The 22,225-nt window shown below is 37.0% G+C and overlaps 1 protein-coding gene across 10 annotated transcripts in view; it reads left to right on the top strand.

Annotated features, from left to right (window-relative positions):
• Positions 1-22,225, top strand: part of LOC113114762 (roundabout homolog 1-like) — a 260,076-nt gene that overhangs the window by 217,198 nt on the left and 20,653 nt on the right. For 4 of the 10 annotated variants that reach the window (XM_026281733.1, XM_026281732.1, XM_026281740.1 and 1 more), the window contains 11 exons: positions 2,679-2,687; positions 5,066-5,190; positions 5,573-5,744; positions 10,702-10,907; positions 13,258-13,351; positions 13,878-14,046; positions 14,322-14,488; positions 14,643-14,764; positions 15,732-15,966; positions 17,773-17,894; positions 20,645-20,816. In XM_026281733.1, the coding sequence (XP_026137518.1) occupies positions 2,679-2,687; positions 5,066-5,190; positions 5,573-5,744; positions 10,702-10,907; positions 13,258-13,351; positions 13,878-14,046; positions 14,322-14,488; positions 14,643-14,764; positions 15,732-15,966; positions 17,773-17,894; positions 20,645-20,816 (1,593 nt within the window). The remainder of the gene's footprint in view (positions 1-2,678; positions 2,688-5,065; positions 5,191-5,572; positions 5,745-10,701; positions 10,908-13,257; positions 13,352-13,877; positions 14,047-14,321; positions 14,489-14,642; positions 14,765-15,731; positions 15,967-17,772; positions 17,895-20,644; positions 20,817-22,225) is intronic. The other 6 variants (XM_026281731.1, XM_026281738.1, XM_026281737.1 and 3 more) reach the window with 2 other exon arrangements.

The following is a 22,225-nucleotide window of genomic DNA, read 5'->3' as shown; positions in this document are numbered from 1 at the left end:
CTGTCACTCATCTCACGCTGCTTTGATCCTGCAGCCAATTATCTATCATTTGAAGTAACCAATGCCCTCGGTGGGCGGGAGATTGTGTGTGTGCTTTCACAAGCTTATTCACAGCTGTTAGTTTTCAGACAAACCTCTTCTGCTTTGACAGCTTGTCAGGTAGCTTTGTCCGACTGGATGCTGCATCATTTTGAATATTCCTTAGCATTTTTTTTTTTCTAGCTGTTGAAAAAGCTTTATTTTTTTATTTTTTTTCTCTGAGTGAAACCGGATTATTTCGGTCCTTTTTCTGAAGCATCATTTCCACCACATCTCAAATGATTTATTATGTTCCACACCCTGTGGTGGAAATGACATTTTAATGTGAAGAATGGGTGATATCTTCATCTTTCTTAGGTTTTTGGAAACTTGGGTTAGGTTAGGTTAGTTAGGGTTAAATGATTCAGTTGATGTTTAACTTTTGTCACTAATCGCAATCCATATTTTATCTCAAGCTTGCTCTTCACTTTTGTTTTCTTAGTAACAGAGTATTATAATTAAAAAAAAAAATTTGTTGTGGAAATTATACCACAACTGAGATAGAATTACTGGAATAATATATTTTTTAATTTACAATAAATATATGAATATTGATTGATTGATTTTTTTATTTTTTACTTTGGTTTGTTTGTAATAGCATAATTTTTAAAATAATTATAAAAAATATAAATATAAATATATAAACAGATAAAAAATCTGAAATATTTAGTTATAATAATATTAGTAGTTTTTAAATATTTTTGTATATTTGCAATTATTTATAATTTAGTCATAATTTATAAAAAAAAAAATGTTAATAAAAAAAGTGGTTGTAGAAACACTCATTTTCACTTGACGTCCCCTTGAGTGAATTTCACTCTCTTGAAGGCTCAACTCTTAGAGAACAATGTGCACATTGTGTGTGCCACCCCTGAGCACTTTCCTTCTCCTCCTCTCTCATTCCCTGTTCGCTTATTGCTTTTACTGCTTACAGAAATTGCTGAATTATTATTTTACGTGTGTGTTTAGCGGGCCAGCAACATTGGAAGCAGACTTCCAAACACGTCTGCTTCAATAATCAGTCTGTCCAGTGAAGGGGCTTATTACCAAACTTGTCTTTGGCACAGCATTGCTTTTTCAGATGCCAAGAAACGAGATTCCTTAAAAATTCAAAATGATGAGTTCTATTAGAGCATGTCTTTCAATTGACTAGAGTTTTTAGAGAATTACATGGGGTGTGTTTCAAAACCTTGTGATCTTCCTACTTTTAGCTATCGTAGATGCATTTGTAGTGTCAAACGATTCCTCAAATGATTCATTCAGTTCAAGATTTGAAAAGCTCAACAGTCAAATGCACACAAACACACACAATCTCTGAGATAGGTCATTCAGAACAAGAGTCGGTTCTCTGTTAAAAAGCCATGGAAAGATAATGTTGGATACAAATGAGGCCTCTCTCAGCTGGCGATTTAGTCATTAGTACTGATGTATTTGAGGAAAGTGCTAGAATGCCATGCGAGTCCCAGGAGTAGCTGCGTTAATGGGCCGTGGAAACCAAGTAGAGTGGGAGCCGCTACCACTGCCAAAAGAGCAACCGGCCCGTCCAAGTCGACTTCTCTTTACCCAGCTGTTCTCAAATATACCACTCACCCTTCATTTGTGTCCATCTCATAGGATCGACTCCAAATAGCCCGAGTTATTGCATTTAAAGTTAAATTTGACCTATTAACTGAGCTTGCTTAACAAATGTTCTTGGTTTATTGTGCACGATTCATCAATGGTTTCTTTGCATAAGCCTACTTTATTCTAACTAAATAGTAGATTTAATTTGGAAATATGCCACTTTAAAGATGCTTGGTGAATGCCATTTCATGTCGTTTTTAACTGTTTAAATCTGTGTACTGGAGAGTGCGGATTCTTTCACAAATTGCTGCTGAAATGTTAAGAATTTGTATTGTTTAATTTCCATGCATCACATTCTTTAAATAAAGGTGACACAAAATAGCCACCTTTGGATCCCTTTTAATCAGCAGTTCTTAAATTAACAGTTTCTTTTCTTAGAGTGAAGAACATTTTAGTAATCTAAAGAACCTTATTCCACTATAAAGAACCTTTTTATGCAATGGAAAGCTACCATGAAATTTAAAGGTTCTCCATGGAACCATCTGTTGCAAAAAAAGACAATTTTTAAGAGTGCAGCGGAAACAAATGACATAATAAAACTATTTAAAAATATTCAAATAATTGTCTGCCAATATTCAGACAAACACGCCCCTAAATTCATGCCATTTTTGGTAAAAAATGAAACACTGTAGCTTTTAAAGGGCCAGACCCCAGGGTACATTGTTCACCTAATAAAATCTTTGCCCAGACCAGAAGAATAAAGCCTCCATTCATACCTCATGACTGATAGAATTGTTTCTTTGTATGGTTTCTGCCATATATTTCAGCTCATGATATATTTACAACGTGTGTGTGTGTGCTAACCACACCTTATGTTTTGTGTGTTTTTTGTGTTTTATTCTCATTAATACATCGCTGCGCTGATTTTGTTCTGTAAGCATATCCTGTCATTTTTGCTCCATGTCGTGTGCGGTTTATTTGCACATCTATCACATCTGTGTTTTATCGTGCTTCTGTTTTTTTCTTTCCTCTTTCAGTTGTGTCTGGTAAGTTGCAAATATCACCCGTCACCATTTATGCTGCATTGACAGCAACAGGAAGTTGTCAGAACCACCATCCATCCACCTTCCATCCTCCCACCAATCAGCACGCTTGTCTGGGTTGTCACCGGCAACAGTGACAGCACAGCAGGCCTGGGTAAAACTAATGCTCGCTCGGAGCGTACAAGGTAATGTCAAAATTGCCTCATTTTATTTCTCACTTAGTTGGAAATTCTTCCTTTGTTCCTCCGGACGCATTACGGCAGTGTGTGATTTGACAGGTTTAAGATTGGTTTAGATGTGGCGCTCGCCGTCGTAGGGGGTCATACTTTGTGTCACATATTATGAACATTTTCATCCTTATTACACACTGAAATGGCTCCGTGCTATTATGGACACTGAAGTCGAGTTGACGTCGGAAATCACGAGACGGAGTTTGTTATTAAGATGCATGAAAAACCTGCATCCCACATGACGCCGGTGCCATTAAAGAGTGTCAGCACGGGACAGATGGGCCAAATCTATCCCCCATCTCCAAGTAAATTTGATTGCTTTGTGCCCTTGCACATGCAAATGAAGCAGACGTGGCGGTCATGCCGTTTTTATATTGCGTCTACATCTGTTTTTATGTTTCGGCATACCTGCACATCCCTCCATTAAACAGCAGTATGACGCTTCTGTTATGGCCTGCCGTTAATGTGATGCTCAAGGGTCGAGCTCTGTCAGTCTCCAGTGTATTTATTGTACAAACAAGAAATTCGGCTGATGTCAAAGACCCCCTGAAATCAAAATGAGAGACTTGCTTGTAGAAGCTGAAATGCACTTTTAAAAATTCAGTCTTTCTCTTTTAGGACCAAAAATATTAAAGGGGTCATATGATACTTTTTTTTTAAAGATTATTATTTTATGTATTTGGTGTAATAGAATATGCTGGCATGCTTTATTGTAAAAAAAACACATTATTTTTCAAATACAGTACATTATTGTAGGTCCTCTATGCCCCACCTCTCTCAAACGTGTTGTTTTCTACAAAGTCCCTCCTTCTGACAAGCACAGTCTGTTCTGATTGGCCAACTGACCAACTGCATTGTGATTGGCCAAACACCACAAGCACACGTTGGAAATGTAACGCCCCTTTCCATAATCACATGCTTCGTCTTTCAAAATAAATGTAAAGACAGTTAATAATGTCTTTAATTTTACGGTTTTACCATCAGTTCAAACTCGAAAGGAGAACAGAGTGTTGTGACAGACACAGTGATGAAGCTCATGTGTGTTTGCAGAACACATGCCACGGACTGTTAAGACAGATGACTCCACTGTGTGACCCTGTCTCTCTCTCTCTCTGTCACACACACACACACACACACACACACACGTGGCAGAGTCTTAACTTTGATAAAGAATATCTCTTTGGCTTTGAGACTTTAGTCTTTGCAACTTTACAGATCTTCTTTATGCACCAAGAGCTTGTAACACTCCAAAGAGAAAGAGAAAATTGAAATCGCATCTTATGACCCCTTTAATGACTCCAAAGATCTATAAAAAAAACAAGAATGTCATGGCTGAATCTGTGACGTAAACTCAAGATTATTGGCCTGACTCTCTGTTTTAATAAATAATAATTCAACAGGATAGAACAATGTGCTCATCAAGTCATTTCACAGCATTGTGTAAAGAAATGTTAAGAAAGAAATGTTGACACAGACGTACATAGAAAATAATTCTGACAAAATTGTGTAGTGTAATGCACTTACACTGGATGTTTAAAATGTTAATATTTATGTGCTATATTTAAATACTAAAATATTTATATATTCAGTACTGTAAAAAAAGAAAAAGAAATTAATACTTTTATTCATCAAGGATGCATTAAATTAATAAAAAAAAACTGTAAAGACATTGATGATGCTTCAAAGAATTTCGGTTTCAAATAAATGCTGTTCTTTTGAATTTCTGTTTGTAAATAAATTCTGAAAAAATAAAAAAATCTATCAGTTCATCCACAAAAATGTTGTTAATAATAAGAAAGGTTTCTTGAACATGAGATCAGCATATTAGAATGATTTCTGAAGGATCGTGTGACACTTAAGACTGGAGTAATGATGCTGAAAATTCAGCTTTGATCACAGAAATAAATAATTTTTTTAAATATCTTCAAATGGAAAACAGGTACTTGGTGCCAGGTGTTAGAAAGATGATTTAATGAAATGCAAATACATATATTAGAAAATAAACGCTGCACATCTGCTGTTAAACCATCAAGCTCCATAGACTTCCACTGTAAGTGCATTCATGTTAATGTTAATGTTTGTGGTTTACATACTAAGACTCAAAATGAATTGATCTTTGGTAACTGATTTGTTTAACGCATATTCCTGCAGTTCCTCCTGTGTTCGTGGTGCGACCCAGGAATCAAGTGGTCGGCATGGGCCGCACCGTGACCTTTCAGTGCGAAGCCACAGGAAGTCCTCAACCTGCCATATTTTGGCAGAAAGAAGGCAGTCAGGTGAGAATGTTTGTGTTTTATCACTATGAAGATGCATTTCCTGAGCACACTTATACAGTAACATATAAAACGCATGGCACTCTTCCCCATTAAAGTCAGTCAGATTTATGAGGCTCGTAGATTTCTAAGGCCATCTGCACATTTACACACATCTAATGGGTCCTGTGACACTCCACACCTCTAGCACACCTCAAGTCATCTTGGTTTGATCAGTATCACTCATCACAGGAATTCAATAGTTAGTGATAACATGCAAGTCCTGACAAGTTGTGTATTTCTCACACACTGAATATTCTTGCAGTGATTAGTGTTTTATGCTTTTATATTTTTGTTATCAAATTCTACCTCTAATCATAGATCTTTTTCTCGTTCCCCTCTCCAGAACCTTCTGTTCTCCTCTCAGCCTCCTCCACCCTCCAGTCGCTTCTCAGTCTCTCAGACGGGCGATCTGACCATCACAGCGGTGGAGCGCTCGGACGGAGGCTACTACAGCTGTCAGGCTCTGAACATCGCTGGCAGTGTGATCACCAAAGCCCTGCTGGAGGTTACAGACGGTGAGATGGACGCACTCAACACAGATGAAGCCTTAGTGAGCGCAAAAGTGCTCATGTGCATACCTTTTTTGCTGCTGAGTTTAGGGGACGTTACTCCCAAAATGATTTAATTTAATTTAATTTAATTTAATTTAATTTAATTTAATTTAATTTAATTTTTTTTTTTTTTTTTATAATTAAATATTTTAAATTGATTGCCTTATACTGTATTCATTGCTCTGTTTGGCACTTTAAAAGACTTACTCATTATATTACTTATGGATTTATTCATAGATTTTTTATATTCGTTTTTCATAGATTTCTGGTTGTTAGTTTGATGTAGGCATGTCAGATGTTTTGACAAGACAGCACAATACAGCTTTCTGCCAGGACACAATTAATTTTACTTAATCACATTCTGCTATTGTAATAATCTTTTTTGTAAATATCATAAATAATTTAAGTGATGTAGTGAGTAACCCTGAACGATTCGCTGACCGAAAGAGTCTTTTGACTGAATCATTAAAAAGAATGGGTTCATAAGAGTCATTTGTTGGCTAAATAGAGATTACATCTCATGCTGTTCATTTGTGCATGCGACACGCACTGTATAAAGGCAAAACATTGTTAAAAATTTGTGGCTGGACATACAATTTAGGTTTAAAATTCATATTCAATGCAAATGACAATATTTTATAGAAAATACACACATTACTCCAACACTGATTACTCCATGTGTTCAAATAGTCAACTAAATAGTGACAGTTTGGCAGTTCTCTGTCATCCAGCATTATCCCCTGTGAGTGCCGTCCTTAAAAAAACACCAACGCATGACAAAGAGAGCGAATGTGAGGTAAAGAAAGAATAATAACAGTTATTTTAGCACCAATCTGCTCTCTGGCCTCACTTTCACTGCGGGCACGGAGCATAATTACAGGTCACCGCCATGATGATTCAGTAATTACAACAGCGGCGACGCGCGGACACAACCGTGCCTGAGCGAGCGTGTCATGTGATACATAATTCATCCCTCTGATGGTCCTCACAAAAGGGTTGTAGTGCTCTGAAAAAGCGCTGCAGTGGCGGTTATGCAAATTGCAGCCGTGTAAATGGCGGTAATGCTTCTAGCGGGTCAAACACAATCAGATGGACGTAAATATCACAGCTCTTGCTACAGTCAGACTGAACAGGTCCGCTGTGAGAGAGACGAGGTTGTGTTTGGGTGTGTTTTAGTGTGTGTGAGGGAGGTTTAATGCTGCCCGTATTAATTGCTCGTCTCTAGATTGGCTTCACTCCAGAGGGGTTACCAGGATGTCATGTTTGGGGGGGCATTTGGCTTTTTTGGGGGGGCAACATAAACAACTGAAAAAATCGGCGTAAAAAAATCTTTAGCCTACTACACACAATCTGTTTTAGTGTATATCTTTTTCTAAGCCAGGAACCCACAGATAGGTACAGGGCCCCTATTAGACTATAGGGCTGTCACATAAAAGTTAGTTAAACCCGGTCAACATTAATAATATGATGATGATATTATTATTATTATTCACAGATTAATATATAGAACAGATCACAGTGATTGCCTGATGATGAGTGACAGGTGTTTGCTTGTGAGAAGACTTGCTACACGAGTAGGATTTTTTTTAAATGAATCTGAAGTCAGGTTTGTATAGACAAGAGGTAAATTAATTTGTTTCTTCTAAGCTGTTCCAGACATAGGTGCTACCATAAATTCGCCAGTTAGCCTCTAAGTTTCTTTGTGAATGCGGCCCAAGGTAATAAAAAAAAAAAAATGCATATGCTCATTTGAACAGTATGAGTATAGTATTTGAATGGTATTCTCTGGTTGTAAGTGGCTTTGGATAAAAGTGTTTGCTAAATGAATAAATGTAAACATGTAGGCCTAGATAAAAGGGAACATATTAGGCTACAGGGGGTAAGGAGACTTAGAGAGTTGAAATAAAATATATTTTTGTGAAACTATAAGAATTTAATTTATAATCTCATTAGCAGAGGCAACATAAATGTTTTTAAATATGGTTTTATTTTTATTTTATTTGTTTATTTAATTTTATTTATTATTAGTGGTGCTTGACATAGGCAAATGTTATTATTATTTTACAGGGGTGTGGAATCTGTATGGGTTTTTTTTTTTTTTTTTTTTTTTAGAAATCATGATTTTATCCTGATTCTTTGTCATGTTGGTTTTTCTATTTTGCAAGCTGTTTGAGCATCACAGCCAAACTAATTTCCCTATTATAAAGCATTTTAAGGTAACAAAATATGAAAAAGTATGGCAGATATTTAGGCCAAAGTGCATGGGTGAAGATAAAAATCTTTGTAATTATTTTATCTTTGTTATTAAAAAATGAGAACAAAGATACACATTAAAAATACAGATATAATACAAATAAAGTGTTTTATTTTCAGGTACAAGAAATGTAATTAGCAGGAGCATTAAAAATAATTAATGAACAAATATAAAAATAAAACACTATATACACTGATTCCTATTAAAGCAACTGTATTATTATTTTTTTTTTTTTTCAGTCAAGAGTATTGAGTGATTTTTCTCTGTGGGTTTGGTGTTTATTAACATTAAAGGAATAATTCACCCAAAAATTTTAATAGTGAAGAAAAAAGCCTGAATGAGTTTCTTTCTTCTGCTAAATATAAGCATTATTTTGAAGAAAACCAAACAGTTGCTGGTTCACAGTGACTTCCAGAGTATGTTTTACTACCATCAAAGTAAATGTGAACCAGAAATCGTTTGGTTACACAGATTCTACAAAATATCTTCTTTTGTGTTCAGCACAAGAAAGAAGTTAATATAGGTTTTGGAAAACATGTGAGTGTATAAACAATGACAGAAATTCAATTTTAGGGTGAACTGTCCCTTTAATTCACACGGCAGCATGTAGCCTATTGTCCCTTTAAGACCTGCATGCATACAGACATGCATCCTCTTTCAGTTGTTTACTTTCATTTTAGACATATCCAACTTAGTCTATACATAAACCTTGTGTTTCGACAGTATTAGCACAGAACATAACTTAGAAATCAGGCACAGTTTGAAGGGCTTTTTCGTTTTCGTGCCGCACTTTGATTGTGCTTAGAAGAACCGAACGTCAGAAAAGCACACGAATGAAACTTTTAATAAGCAATAAGGATTTAAAGCAGATGCAAATAATAATAATAATAATTTTGTGAATAAGTGCCGTATCCTGTTTGAGAAACTCTACCGCTGAGATAACACTTATGTTAATGTATTATAATAATTCTGTGGCGCCAGAACTGCAGCTGATAGAATGTGCGCTGCGGCACAATGCAACAATATTTCTTCAAAAGCAGATCGTGGAGACATTTTTATTGTCCACAACCAAAAATATTAATATACTATACTACCCTCGGCAGAAATTGAGGACAGGGGGCAGACGGGACCGCGAGGGCACTTTAGCGTTGGACCTTAAAGTCGTAGTCGCAAGTCGCAGAATTCTCTGACTTTCAAAAAACCCTGTTTCAGTCAAAATCACGATGTCTCGCTCTCAATGCACTTCGATCCCATACGCTGTTTTGGGGTGGCAACTGGAGTGGCTAAGCTCATTTGTGCCACCCTTGTGGACACGCCACTGCTCTAAGGCTCTGCCAGGTAAACATTTCATTGGCGTTCTATTCTCACATGATGCCCTTTTTCTGAGCCCGTAAGTCTGAAGCACGCGAGCACTATCAAACAGCGCCAAACTGGATTTTTGTTGGGTCAGACTCATCTGCTACTGATGGAAAAATATGCACAAAACAATCAACTTTTAAATGTTTATTTATCATCAGAGGGACAGTCCGTTTCTCGGGGAGGCAGGGCTTATCCTAGGGGAGGCTCTGCCTCCCCCAGCCTCCCCCTAGACACGCCCCTGCTTCACTCTGCTACTGCTGGTGACTGATTAGAAAATTGCTTCCAGTTGAAAAAATTGGATTGCATCTCTATTTCCTTCTCTCTCTCGTTCTTAAAACATGTACTCAGCTCGTTTGCTGCCAGGCATTGCTCTCTCACATGCTCTTTTTCCTTGGTTACATTTATTTTTATTTGCGTTCTTCATTCTCTTTACCTCTGACCGTACACGCGCTCGCTTCTGTGGCTCTTAGAAAATGTGGAAGGATGTATTTTGGATTCTGGTTTGGAGGACTGTAGTGTTTCATTATAGTTATTATAATGATATTAGTAGGTCTGGGACAACTTTAAGACTCTGCGTCTCATTCTGTCTCACTTTCTTCCTCTGTGTCGTGCTGTCTTGCGGTCTCTCACTTTTAGTTTAATGCATTTTAGTGGCGTTATAGATCATTTCGATTCATATCGGTAACTATTTTGCAGCTCAGACAAATGCATGCATGCATTTACTTTATACATACATTTATTTTGCAGATGCTAAGGGATTGCATCTTAAAGTGATCCATTTTATTTATTTTCTTTTATTAAAAAAAATAAAGAAAACAAAACAAGAAAGAGTAAAATAATGTTAAAATGTTTTGAGATGTAGAAAGATGTAGAAAGGAAAAAGTATATAGAATAGAAAAAGAATAGGGAACAGGGTGTTAGGGTGTTATAATAAATAAAAAAAGAAAACAAATTGACAATAGATTTATATATATATATATTTATATATATATATATATATATATATATATATATATATATATATATATAATTTTACTTTTTATTTAATTAAATGTTGTTTTTATTTTATTCTGCTTTTTATTTAATGAATTGCATAATTAATTAATTTATTTTACTGTAGCTATAAATGTAAATAAAGTGATAAGAATGAAAGAAAATAATTTGGTCTAGGTATTGATATACCATTAAATAAATGTGCAAACTAAATACAATAAACACTCAAGATGATAGAAATAAATAATAGGAACACAATTATTTAGTTACTGTTATTATGCTCCTGTATGAAAGTGACTGGATTCTCTCTCACAGTGATCTCAGACAGACCTCCACCCGTCGTCCGCCAGGGTCCCACCAACCAGACCGTGGCTGTAGATGGGACGGTGGTCCTGGGATGCCAAGCCACCGGCACGCCAACTCCCACCATCCTGTGGAGGAAAGATGGGGTCCTGGTGTCCACCCACGACTCTCGCCTCAAACAGCTGGACACGGGAGCCCTGCAGATCCGTTACGCCAAGGTACGGTGGCTGTGAGGGCTCAGAACCACATCAAAGCCTGACATGTTTATCATGCAGATAAATGTACAGTACCAGGGGACGTGACTCGGGTTCATGGGAACCTTTTCCTTTGGTGGATTTATAGCTTTGAAACTCCTCTCTGACCCTCGTGATGCATTAAAACACTCACGTATGGAGGCATGTGTTCGTTTGCTGCACCAAACCAACTTGTTCTCGTAAAGTACTGTTTCCCTTGTTCGGTTTTCCTTAGTAACAGATTTTTATGGAATTTTCCATTCCAAACACACCGCACAGAACAACTATTTACAGGGAATCTTGAGCAGTTTTGTGCCGTGCCGCTCGTCTTTATTAATATTTTATTCATGGGGGTTTCTGAATGCGGCAGGGTGCTTTATTGGATGCGGTTAGCTGCTGTTGGCAGATCTGTTTTTGAGCCGTTAGCTGTTTTATTCCCAGATATCTGAGACAGCACTGCAGGATTCACTCACAGCATCAAATAATCACAGCTCACTTTATAAAAATGTTGTGTTGTGAATTCTTTTCGCATGTTTAGGTCACTTTTCCACAGATTTACCACATATATATTAGTAAAAAATAAAATGATTACCTTGATAAAAATGTGGCTTTTGCATGATTTGTTTATAATTTTATTTTTGTCAACAGTATTAACTTTATTAGTTCATTAATGAAACTGATTACTTTCATAGCCGTAATTTAATTTTGTTTAAAAAGTAAAATAAATGTCATTTTTGTCAAACATCACTTTTTTTCCTTTTTTTTGTTTTGCCATTTTTTTGTTTTGTTTTTATGTATGCATAAAACTCACAAATTTTGTCACATTTTTAAATAACAGTTTCAGTTTATTTTTAGGTGTTTACGTATATATATATATAATTTAAAATGAAAATAACTTTTTTAGCCTTTTGGCCCTTTTATTTTTTTAAACATAACATTTGAGAGTTCTCTAAAGACTTAATATCTGTTTTATATGTCATCATTATCACATCATCTGGAAAAAATACTGAAATTATTTAATTACTTTTATAGCCGCAATTTAATTTTAATCTCAAAACTAGACCATATTTTCTATGCAGTATTTTTTTTTTTTTTTATAATAATTTCAGTTTATTTTTAGGTGTTTATATATACACATAATAAGTAAATAATAATAATATAAGTCCAAAGTATTGATACAGTATTGCTATATTGACATATGATCATACATCCTTGCTTATTTAAATGAGCTACTGATCAGTCTTTATGTGTTGTTTCTGCATGCGTCTTTGAAGGTCTGTGCTTCTGTTGGTGTGTGAGTGGTGTGTGTCGTACAGCATCAGACAGGCTTTCCTTTCATCCCTCACTACAGCACATCATCATCATCTCACACACAGACGGCCAGTGTTCAGAGAGCTGTCAGTCAGCCTGCAGGTTTTGATGTGTGAACACACACTCCTGCTGTCACCCCCCGTCAGCCGTGAGGGGGAGGGGAGTGTTTCCTGTCACCGCACACACACACACGCACACACACGTGAGCGCGTGCATGGGTTCCCCCTGCACAGGGGTCAAAGGTCCCAGCAGTGTGGGCTGTCAGAATACGACTTTAATTAACATAGATGTCTCACTTGACGACATCTCGCTTCTTTTAAAGAATAGAGGAGAGATAAAGCGAATTCAGGAGATGCGTCTCTATCTGTTGCGCTTCAGGCGCTCCACAGTAATGAACATGTCATTAAGCGAACACACACACACACAGTAGCTCCAGATATACTGTCTATTTCTGGTGACTTTCATACCTCCTCCATAAATTGACTGACGTGTTCTTAAATGTATCTTTTTTTCTTTAAGATATTAGCATAAACCAACACTACATCATACAGTCACTATAATTATCATTCTGTGCTAAGAAACCACTGTCTAGGAACATGCATGTAAATGTTAGTCTTTTTTTTTCTTCCGCTTTTACTAATTTTAGTTTCATTCATTCATTTATTTAGATTTCCTAATGAGTTCTCCAATTAATTGCAGGTTTGGGAAAACTACTATTTTATTTTATTGTTTTATTTATTTATTAATCATCATTTTGATTACCTAGTATGTCCTCAGATTAACTACAGGTTTAGGAAAATTATATTTTATTGAATTACATTTTTTTTTAAGGAATTGTATTTATTTGTTTGTTTTTAATCATAATTTTCATGGTAAGTAAAACATTGTGCAATGTAGACTGTGTAATCTGGTGTGAAATGACATTATAGTGTTATTTTAGAGCTGAATGCAGGAAAATCATTATTAATGTATATGCATATGTGTATATTTGCTTTAATAGCGCTATTTGTTTTCTTGATTTCAGCTGGGAGACACTGGCATGTACACGTGCACCGCGTCCACCCCCAGCGGAGAGGCGTCTTGGAAGGCTTACCTGGAGGTGCAAGGTACAGCAGAGAGTAAGACAAGATAACAGACAATAGAGTGAGAGTGCTGAGAACCAGACGTCAGGAAATTAAGTGTAAAATTGAGTTTGAAATTAAACCTTCGTCTGCCTGTAATTGGTTTTCATTGTCCCCCGCTGCACTGGGGAAACAAAAAAACCAAAAACATTTTGTTTCTCAGTATTTTTCTCTTCTTTTCCAACATAAATAACTGAACGTCCTTAAAGCAAGATTTACATGCTAGTGGAGTGAGGAAAATAAACACAGTTCAAAAGAGAAAACAAGTCGATTTACTCTAGTAGCAAATTTTAAAAGCTAACATTACTCTAAAAACAAGACTTGATATCTGTTTAATATTTCATATAATGTCTGATACTGCATATAGTATTTTGCTTCCCATGTAAATTGACCTTGTTTTAAGAATCCTTAGATATTTATTTGTTTAATTGTAAAGCTATTTAGACCAGAAAGCAAGGCAAAAAAACAGTTTTGGGTTGTTAGCATTGCACAGGGTGATATTCTCATGTGTTTATGGTTTCAGAGTTTGGTGCTCCTGTTCAGCCGGGCCGACCCACAGATCCCAACCTCATCCCCAGCGCCCCCTTCAAACCAGAGGTCACGGACGTCAGCCGCACCTCTGTGTCTCTGTCCTGGAAGCCCAACCTGAACGCTGGAGCCACGCCCACCTCCTACGTCATAGAAGCCTTCAGGTGACATCATCAGTTCTGACTATACTGCTCTATCATTGGTCCGTTTGGTTGTACGAGCGTGTGCTTTATAAACATTTGTGGATATCCTTATAAGCAAATGGCGGTTTTGTAAACAGCCAGTCCATTTGCTGCGGCATGTCATAAATAATCATACCCACGTCTGTGCTTTCCTGAAAGCCCTGAGTTATGCGGTAATGTTTGTAGTTGCGATGTTTCGCTACAAAGTTTGGGCCGCAGGGTAAACTGACGTTTGATTTGTGTGGTGTGGACGGCAGCCATGCGGCGGGCAGCAGCTGGCAGACGCTCGCGGATCACGTGAAGACAGAGAGCTTCGTTCTGAAGGGTCTGAAGCCCAGCGGCGTCTACCTGTTCCTGGTGAGAGCGGCTAATGCGTACGGCCTGAGCGACCCGAGCCCCATCAGCGACGCTGTCAAGACACAAGGTCAGTTCACCTTTGACCTCCCAGACAAGCGTTTTAAATATTGCACCCATGAGAGTTCTGAAATGTATCACTATGTTGTGTATTGTTCTGGGGTATTTGCTGTTCATATATGCTAGTGCTTCATATTTTCTATGTGGTTGGTTTATGTGAGTAGACGTCCCACCAACCAGTCAAGGAGTGGACCATGGGCAGATCCAGAGGGAGCTGGGGGATGTTGTCATTCACCTCCACAATCCCACAATTCTCTCGTCATCTTCTGTCAGAGTCCAGTGGACTGTGAGTGATGCCACAGTTTCTTTTAAAGGAATAGTTCACTCAAAAATTACAATTTTCTGTAATTATGTTGTTTCAAACACGCAAGACCTTCGTTCATCTTCTGAACACAAATGAAGATATTTTTTATTAAATCTGAGAGCTTTATGAGCCTGTATAGACAGCAATGCAACTGACACGTTCAAGGCCCAGAAACACAGTTAGGACATCATTAAAATAGTCCATGTTGCATCAGTGGTTCAACCTTAATATTATACAAGAATACTTTTTGTGCGCAAAGAAAACTAAATTATGCAACAATTCTTCTGATTTCATCAAAATATCTTAATTTGTGGAATTTGAGTTGGAATGACATGAGGGTGAGTAACTATAGACACTAGCAACTTTCTTTTTATCTCAGTTTAAGCACAGATTTGACGAATTTGAAGTTTTTATTTGGTATTGAACGAATGAATTTAGGTTTAATTAAACAGTATGTTCTAAACATCTGAAGTCAAGGTTAATTCTGTACAGATTTTCACTCTGCAAACGCATGCACAGAAGAACAGAAGTATTCCCAGCATGTTCATTTTTAACATTTTGGGTCGTTCGCACTTTATACGTATTTAATCAGAAACAGCTGAAACGACATCTGCTTTTATTGGGGCGGATCAAGAATTGATTAAAATCTTTACAAGCGTGTACAGTTCTCCTCCCTCCTCGGCCACATGGACTGATCGCAGTCATGTCATAACCTCCGATATGAAAATCTTTGCACATTAGAAGTCAACAGAAGCTCAATTCATATTTCTGCATAGGATAAGTATTTCAACGCACACCCACAAAGCCACAAAAAAAAAAAAAAAAACTGGTGAAGCCAACCAGCAATAAATGTCATAGAAATTCCTAGTCCTGGACAATGCTAATGCTAATCATTAGCAGGCGTTTACAGCATCTAAGTGATTTGTTTTTGCCCTGTTCTTGCCTGTAGGTCGAGCAGCAGTCTCAGTACATCCAGGGCTATAAGGTAATGTACCGGCCGTCCCCAGAGGGCGCTCAGCAGCGGCTGGAATGGGCCATGTTTGAGGTTCGAACCCTGGGGGAGAACAGCGCAGTCGTCACCCAGCTTAAGAAGGGCGTGACCTATGAGTTCAAAGTCCGACCTTTCTTCAACGAGTTCCAAGGCACCGACAGCGACATCAAAGTGGCCAGGACCCTGGAGGAAGGTGAGCAGAGCTTCCAGACATCTGACTGTGTGCTCTTTAAAGCATAATGTCCCACCATTTCTGTCTCATTCACTTAGTAGTCACTATACAATGCAATGTGCATATATATATATACATATATATATATATATATATATATACATACATACATACATACAGAGCTGGGTAGTAACTGATTGCATGTAATCTGAAGGATAACGTAATTAGCTTTTCTTTACATTTATGAACCCCCTGCAGTTCCTTGACGGACCGCAGTTTAGGAAATCTTTACATAATGTAAGGATTAATACACTTCATTATGTTAATAACAACAAATATAATATATTTTCTTTCTCTGTGCATTTTTATATCAATATGGTTCAAGATTATCATATTTAAATCAATATGATTAATTAGATAAAAAGTAATTCAGAAGTGGTCTGATTATATTGCTTAAAATGTGTCATGTTATGGATTACGTTACGTCAAATTTTTGGAATCAGTAACGGATTACATTTTTTTAGTTATCTACCCAGCTCTGTAGATATGTGTATTTGTTATATAAATAAATAATGTTTCATAAATTAAAAAAATAAATATTATGGAACATCACATTTACAGTCCTGGGGTATTTTGGATTTATGGATTAGGTTTTGGACGAGGTTTCAGTCAGTTTTTTCATGCTTAATTTTTCAGTCTAAGGTTCACATATGGTAAAAAATAGTGAAATAAAATAGTTTTTTTTACTCAAGTTCCTGGGATAATTCAAATTTTTTTGGGTTCGTTTCAGACCAGGTTTTAGTCAGTTTTTTTTTTTGTTTTTTTTTTTCTATGTACAGTTTTCAATTGTATGCTCACATATGGTTTCGTTGTGTGAAACAATTTATAATACTTTTTTATTTTATTAAAAAAAAATTATATATATATATAAAAATTTATTATATAAATTGAATTTAAATTATTATAAATATTTTTGCACTCACATTCCTGGGCGAAATCAAACAGTTTTGCATTTGTGCCTGGGTGTACCCGCTCAGACAGGAAATAGAAAGACCCTGAGTTTATTTTTTGGGTTGGCTCGATCTCAGTCACAGACTTCATTCAGGTTTTCTGCATACCTGTGCAGAAAGACACTTGCCTGCATTAAGTAGTTCTCATTTCTGTTAACGTGTGGTCCGCGGCCCATGAGGGGGGCAAAGCGGGCCGTTTAAAATACTTCACGAAAGCCAAGCAGCTAAAAAGAAGCCAAAAAGCGAAGGCTCGAACAACTGCTGTGCTAATTGTTCTGAGGGTGTGGCGTCTGTGGCTTTGGTGAACGCCAGCCATTTGGTCTGCTCCAAATTTGCCTGTTTGTGTTTGTGTGCGCCTGCTTTTTTATGCAGTTGAAATGCAAAACGTCAGAGACAGCGAAGATATAGCAAATGTTTCACTCCAGCAGGGCTTTGTGTTAACATTCATTCATGTATCAAGTGTATAATAGTTATGTGAAATGAAGTCCAGTGACAACATTCTGTTCACCCTGAGCTCAAGTATTCGTTCTGCTAGCATCTGGCACTGGGACGGTCCAATCACGATGCTTGGCAGTCGCTGCTCATTATTTAAGTGCACTAATACCGCTGAGTGTGTACTATTAAAATGAGTGCTTACATCTGTTTCAGGGAACACACACAGACACATTACTCCTATACATGTCTACATATTGTTTATATATGCACACATGTACATGTGAAATCTGCATATTTGCATAATTTAAGGTGTATATGCACATGCAGAACACGTGTATATTGTAAGGTGTGTGTAACATCCCGCTCGTGTCTCTTATCTCAGCGCCCAGTGCTGCTCCCAGGGGGGTCACCGTAACGGGAAGCGGAGACAACAGCACAGCTATTCTGGTATCCTGGCAACCGCCCCCAGAGGAGGAGCAGAACGGCGTGGTGCAGGAATATAAGGTACAAACCACAGGAAACTGACAATGAGAGAGAGAGACAAAGAGAGTATGAAAAAAAAAACAACAGCAACAGAATGAAGGATGGTTGTAGAGGAAGGAAATAGGAAGTGGAAGAGGAAATTATATTTAGTGGCTCACACTCCATTCATTTTTATGATGTGCTGCTGAATGAATGCTGAGAGTGTAGCGGTTTAAGGGTTGATTTTCATTGGGGGGAATTCAGATGTTGTGAAATGCTGCCACCTAGTGGTTCACGTGCGGTTTTACCACAATGGCCGTCCAGACAGACGTGATCATACGGATTTTTTTTTTTTTTTTTTTTTTTTACTTATCTTGTAGGGTTTTTTTTTAATCATTATTATATTTATGCCAAAACATTACTTTATAAGCATTTGGAATTATATATATATATATATATATATATATATATATATATATATAAATTATAATACTGTATTTAAATAATTGTTTTATATATTCATATATATATATATAAATATATATATATATATATATATATATATATATATATATATATATATATATATATATATATATATATATATATATATATATATAAATTTAACATTTTTTTATAAAAAAAAAAAAAAACAGCGTTCCCTTTGTTTTTTCTCCTTATTTTCATCTTGCGTGTCTTTATTTGCTTTTTTTAAATATCCAAACAAGATAACGGAGGCCATGTTTTGTGTTTTGTTTTATTTTGGTAGGTTTTTGTTTGTTTGTTTGTTTGTTTTACCAAAGTACGATGTTGTTTTGACTAGGGCTACTTTCAGACAAAATATATTTTTGACTGGTTAATAGACTGTCAGAACAGTACTTATAAACATAGTGCATTATATTAAGATAATTGCATTTGCAAATTATGAATATGATTTTTTGTAAATGCTTCGTATCTTTTTGTGTCCCTTTTGTATTTGTAGTCATAACGCAATTGTACTAGCAAATATAATTTCGGCAACTGCGTGTCTTAATGTGCTCTTCATGTTCAAACAAGATAACAAAGCCCATCTCATACGATATTCCTCTCAGGCTCTTAAATTTTATGGCTTTGCGGTGTTTTGGTATTTAGTTCGTAGGCCGTGGCTGACGAGAAGAGGTGCGGTTCGAGTCATTCAGTCCCAGTAAATTTTCCAGGTATATGTTTTCAGGCAGTTGAAGGAAGGTAGTCAGTAATTTCATGCTTGTTAAATTGGGCGGAGGAGGAATTTTCGCTAATCACTTTTCTTATACACTTATTCTTTCTACCCCATTATGCCTCAGGAGAACCGTCGAACCGTCCTTTCTCGTTACCTCACTTTCTCTCTTTCGACCCATAATCCACTTTTTTTCCCCTCTGAAGCCTTCGGGGATGTCTAAATCTGGTTAGCGCTTCCGAAAAAGCGGACGTCAGCATAGAAAAACATGTAAAAAAGCCATTTTTCTATGCGTCATTGTGTACAGCTCAGCGTAGATAAGTGCGCTGACCTTCTAATCGAAGTTAGACGGCCAGCGAGGGCCGATCTCACATTTCACCGCGCTGAATGGGCCCCTGCCGGGCCTGTGATTGTGTTAGGATGAGGGTGGCTGATCCCAGCTCTGGTCACGCACAGGGCTGCACACACACTTTGATGCTCATTTGGACGCCACGGTTAGCTGAGCTTCCCGAGAGGAGGAAAGACTAGGGTTCGGTGCGTGCAACAAAAACAAAACAGGGAACATCAGACCTTTGACATGAAGACAGAATGACGGAATGTGGGTACCGCAGATAGGGAGTGTTTATTCTGGGTGGTGCATTTTGTTTTCATGTTTCAACTTTAGCGCTACATGATATTGATGTGTGAACTGAAGCAGGAGGGCTGTCAAATAGATTGACTAACTAGCTTTGAGGAAACTCTAACTCTTTTATTTTAAGGACAGTCGCGCTTTATTTTCAGACAAGAAATATTTGTACGTAACAATGAGAAAGTTAGCGAAACAAGTCGTATATTTGTACAAACACAAAAGTTTGGAAACACTTTACTGAAGCAATGCTTCTCATGATCAAAGTATTTTGATAAAAATGTATTTAAACTTAATATTACTATTTAAACACTATTATTATTATTATTATTATTATACATAGGTTTTGAAACGCTTGACTGAATCTATGCCTCTTATGATGATAAAAAATATTTTGTTTAAATTCTTTAAAATACGTTTTGTAGACGAAATATTGAAATGCACAGATTTATAAACAGTAATAATTATTATTTTTTTTTTTACACACAGTTTTGATTAAACTTGACTGAATTTATGGTTCTCGTGATCTTAAAAAATATTTTTTCAAAGACTTCTTTATGTCCTTGAAATTATTTATTTTATTTTTACCAATTATTATTATTATTAGGATCATGTGAAGCATAAATTCAGTCTTGTGTACAAACCTGTGTGTAAAAAATATTACTATTACTATTTATGCTTCAAATGATATTATAATAATGCTAATGCTGTTAATAATAACATGAAATAAAAACAAGTTTTTTTTAATGGAGACTACATAATTTATATACTTAGATTTGTGTTTTTTCATAGTTAAAGAGTTGTGTAGACTTTTGAGGTGTCCAAAATATTAATCATAAATTAGGTGTGCCCAAACATTTTACGGGTTAAGTATCACTTTAAAAGGTTCAGTCTTTCGGAAAAGACTTGTTATTCAACATAAATAATTTTGATTAAGTGCTAACTGCCTGTTTTCTTGACTTTCCCCCTCAGATCTGGTGTCTGGGTAATGAAAGCCGATACCACATTAACCGCACGGTGGATGGATCCACACACTCGCTTCTGATCCCCGGCCTGCTCTCAGGGGTCACGTACAGGGTGGAGGTGGCAGCCAGCACAGGGGCCGGTCCCGGGGTCAAGAGCGAGGCTACGTCCTTCCAGCTGGGTGAGTCGGACCGGGATGTTGTTCTGGTTAACCGAGACGCTCGACTCTGCCAGACCACTGTTATTCAATACTAGCAGCTAAAGAAGAGCACAATATGAATGGTTGATTCGTCTGATAACGGGTTACAGAGACACAACAAACAGCTACCGGCACTGTTTAACACCCGGAAAGGTTTGTGAAGATGGACATTATTTAAGGCCTGTGCATTAAAAAACATATAGTTTACGCTTGTGAATAGCGTGGTTGTAACTTGCCTTGTGGTTATCCATCAAGAAGTATGTAATTTACAAAAACAGCCTTATCAGAGTCCTCTTTCTCGTCTGAGAATAAAGGAGACGTCAAGTAAAGTGCAGTTTACTTTAGTGCTGCAAAGCCTTTAATTGCTTTAAGTTTAATTCTCCATTATTAATTCTCCATTAACTTACCAGCTTTAACTTGTTCAGCCTGGAGACATTGGTGGCAGCGGTTAAACTGCACTGAATGGAAGTGATTGTGACACAGCCTGGGGTTGTGCCAATGGATACAGGTGGATAATAGGCCATCCGTTTATGCAAATCTGCTTTTAATAAGATGCCAATCACTGCTGTCAGAAACTAGTTTATAGTCAGTCATTTGACTGAGAGAGATTAAATGGTCTTTTGAAACACTGTTGGATGCACAAAGAGAGATTCATACAGTAAAGTATGCTAAGAAAAACAGTTGATCAACTTTTGGACTTGATATAAAGCAACTGTTGTCATAGTGTTAGACCAAGCTCCGTGAGCTTGCTTGCATCTCCGCTTCCTACACACCTGTCCTGTCCTGTCCTGACCTGTCCTGTCCTGACCTGTCCTGTCCTGTCCTGTCCTGACCTGTCAGCGGAGTCTCATTCACAACCGAACAACAAACACCTCTGAGACACGAAGTACAGAGCACAGACTGAGAGAGAGATGCTCAGGCTTTGGGAGAACCTGTCTGCCCCCAGCTAAAAAATATCAAAAAAGACAAAAACTGAACATGGTTAAAAAGATGAACGTGACGCCCACATGAAATGCAGGGAGGAAGGGGAAAAGATGAAAAAAACGAAAGAAGTCAACGGAATGAGATTTTTTTCCGGTTTGACAGCGCTAGTTTCTCTTTAAAGTAGAAATAAGAGAGGGCAACCAAGAGCGACAGCACAGAAGAGAAGTTGCTTTGTGCTTTGTGGTTGCAGTTCTTCATCGACAATTAAAAAAAGAGTGTGTTTGGTGCTTTTACATATTATGTAAAAGTTGAATTATGAATGACGAGCCGCTGTCTGCAGACATCAGCTTGTCATTCATAATTCATCTTTTAAATAATATATAAAAGTACTGAACACACTTTTTAAACTTCTTATTCCAGTTCAAAGTCACTATTTAGCAAAATTCACATTATGAAACATAAAGAAA

This window comes from Carassius auratus, chromosome 15 (genome assembly GCF_003368295.1).
Source record: "Carassius auratus strain Wakin chromosome 15, ASM336829v1, whole genome shotgun sequence".
Taxonomy (NCBI): domain Eukaryota; kingdom Metazoa; phylum Chordata; class Actinopteri; order Cypriniformes; family Cyprinidae; genus Carassius; species Carassius auratus.
Note: the sequence above shows the minus strand (reverse complement) of the source record. Positions and strands in the feature narration are given on the sequence as shown.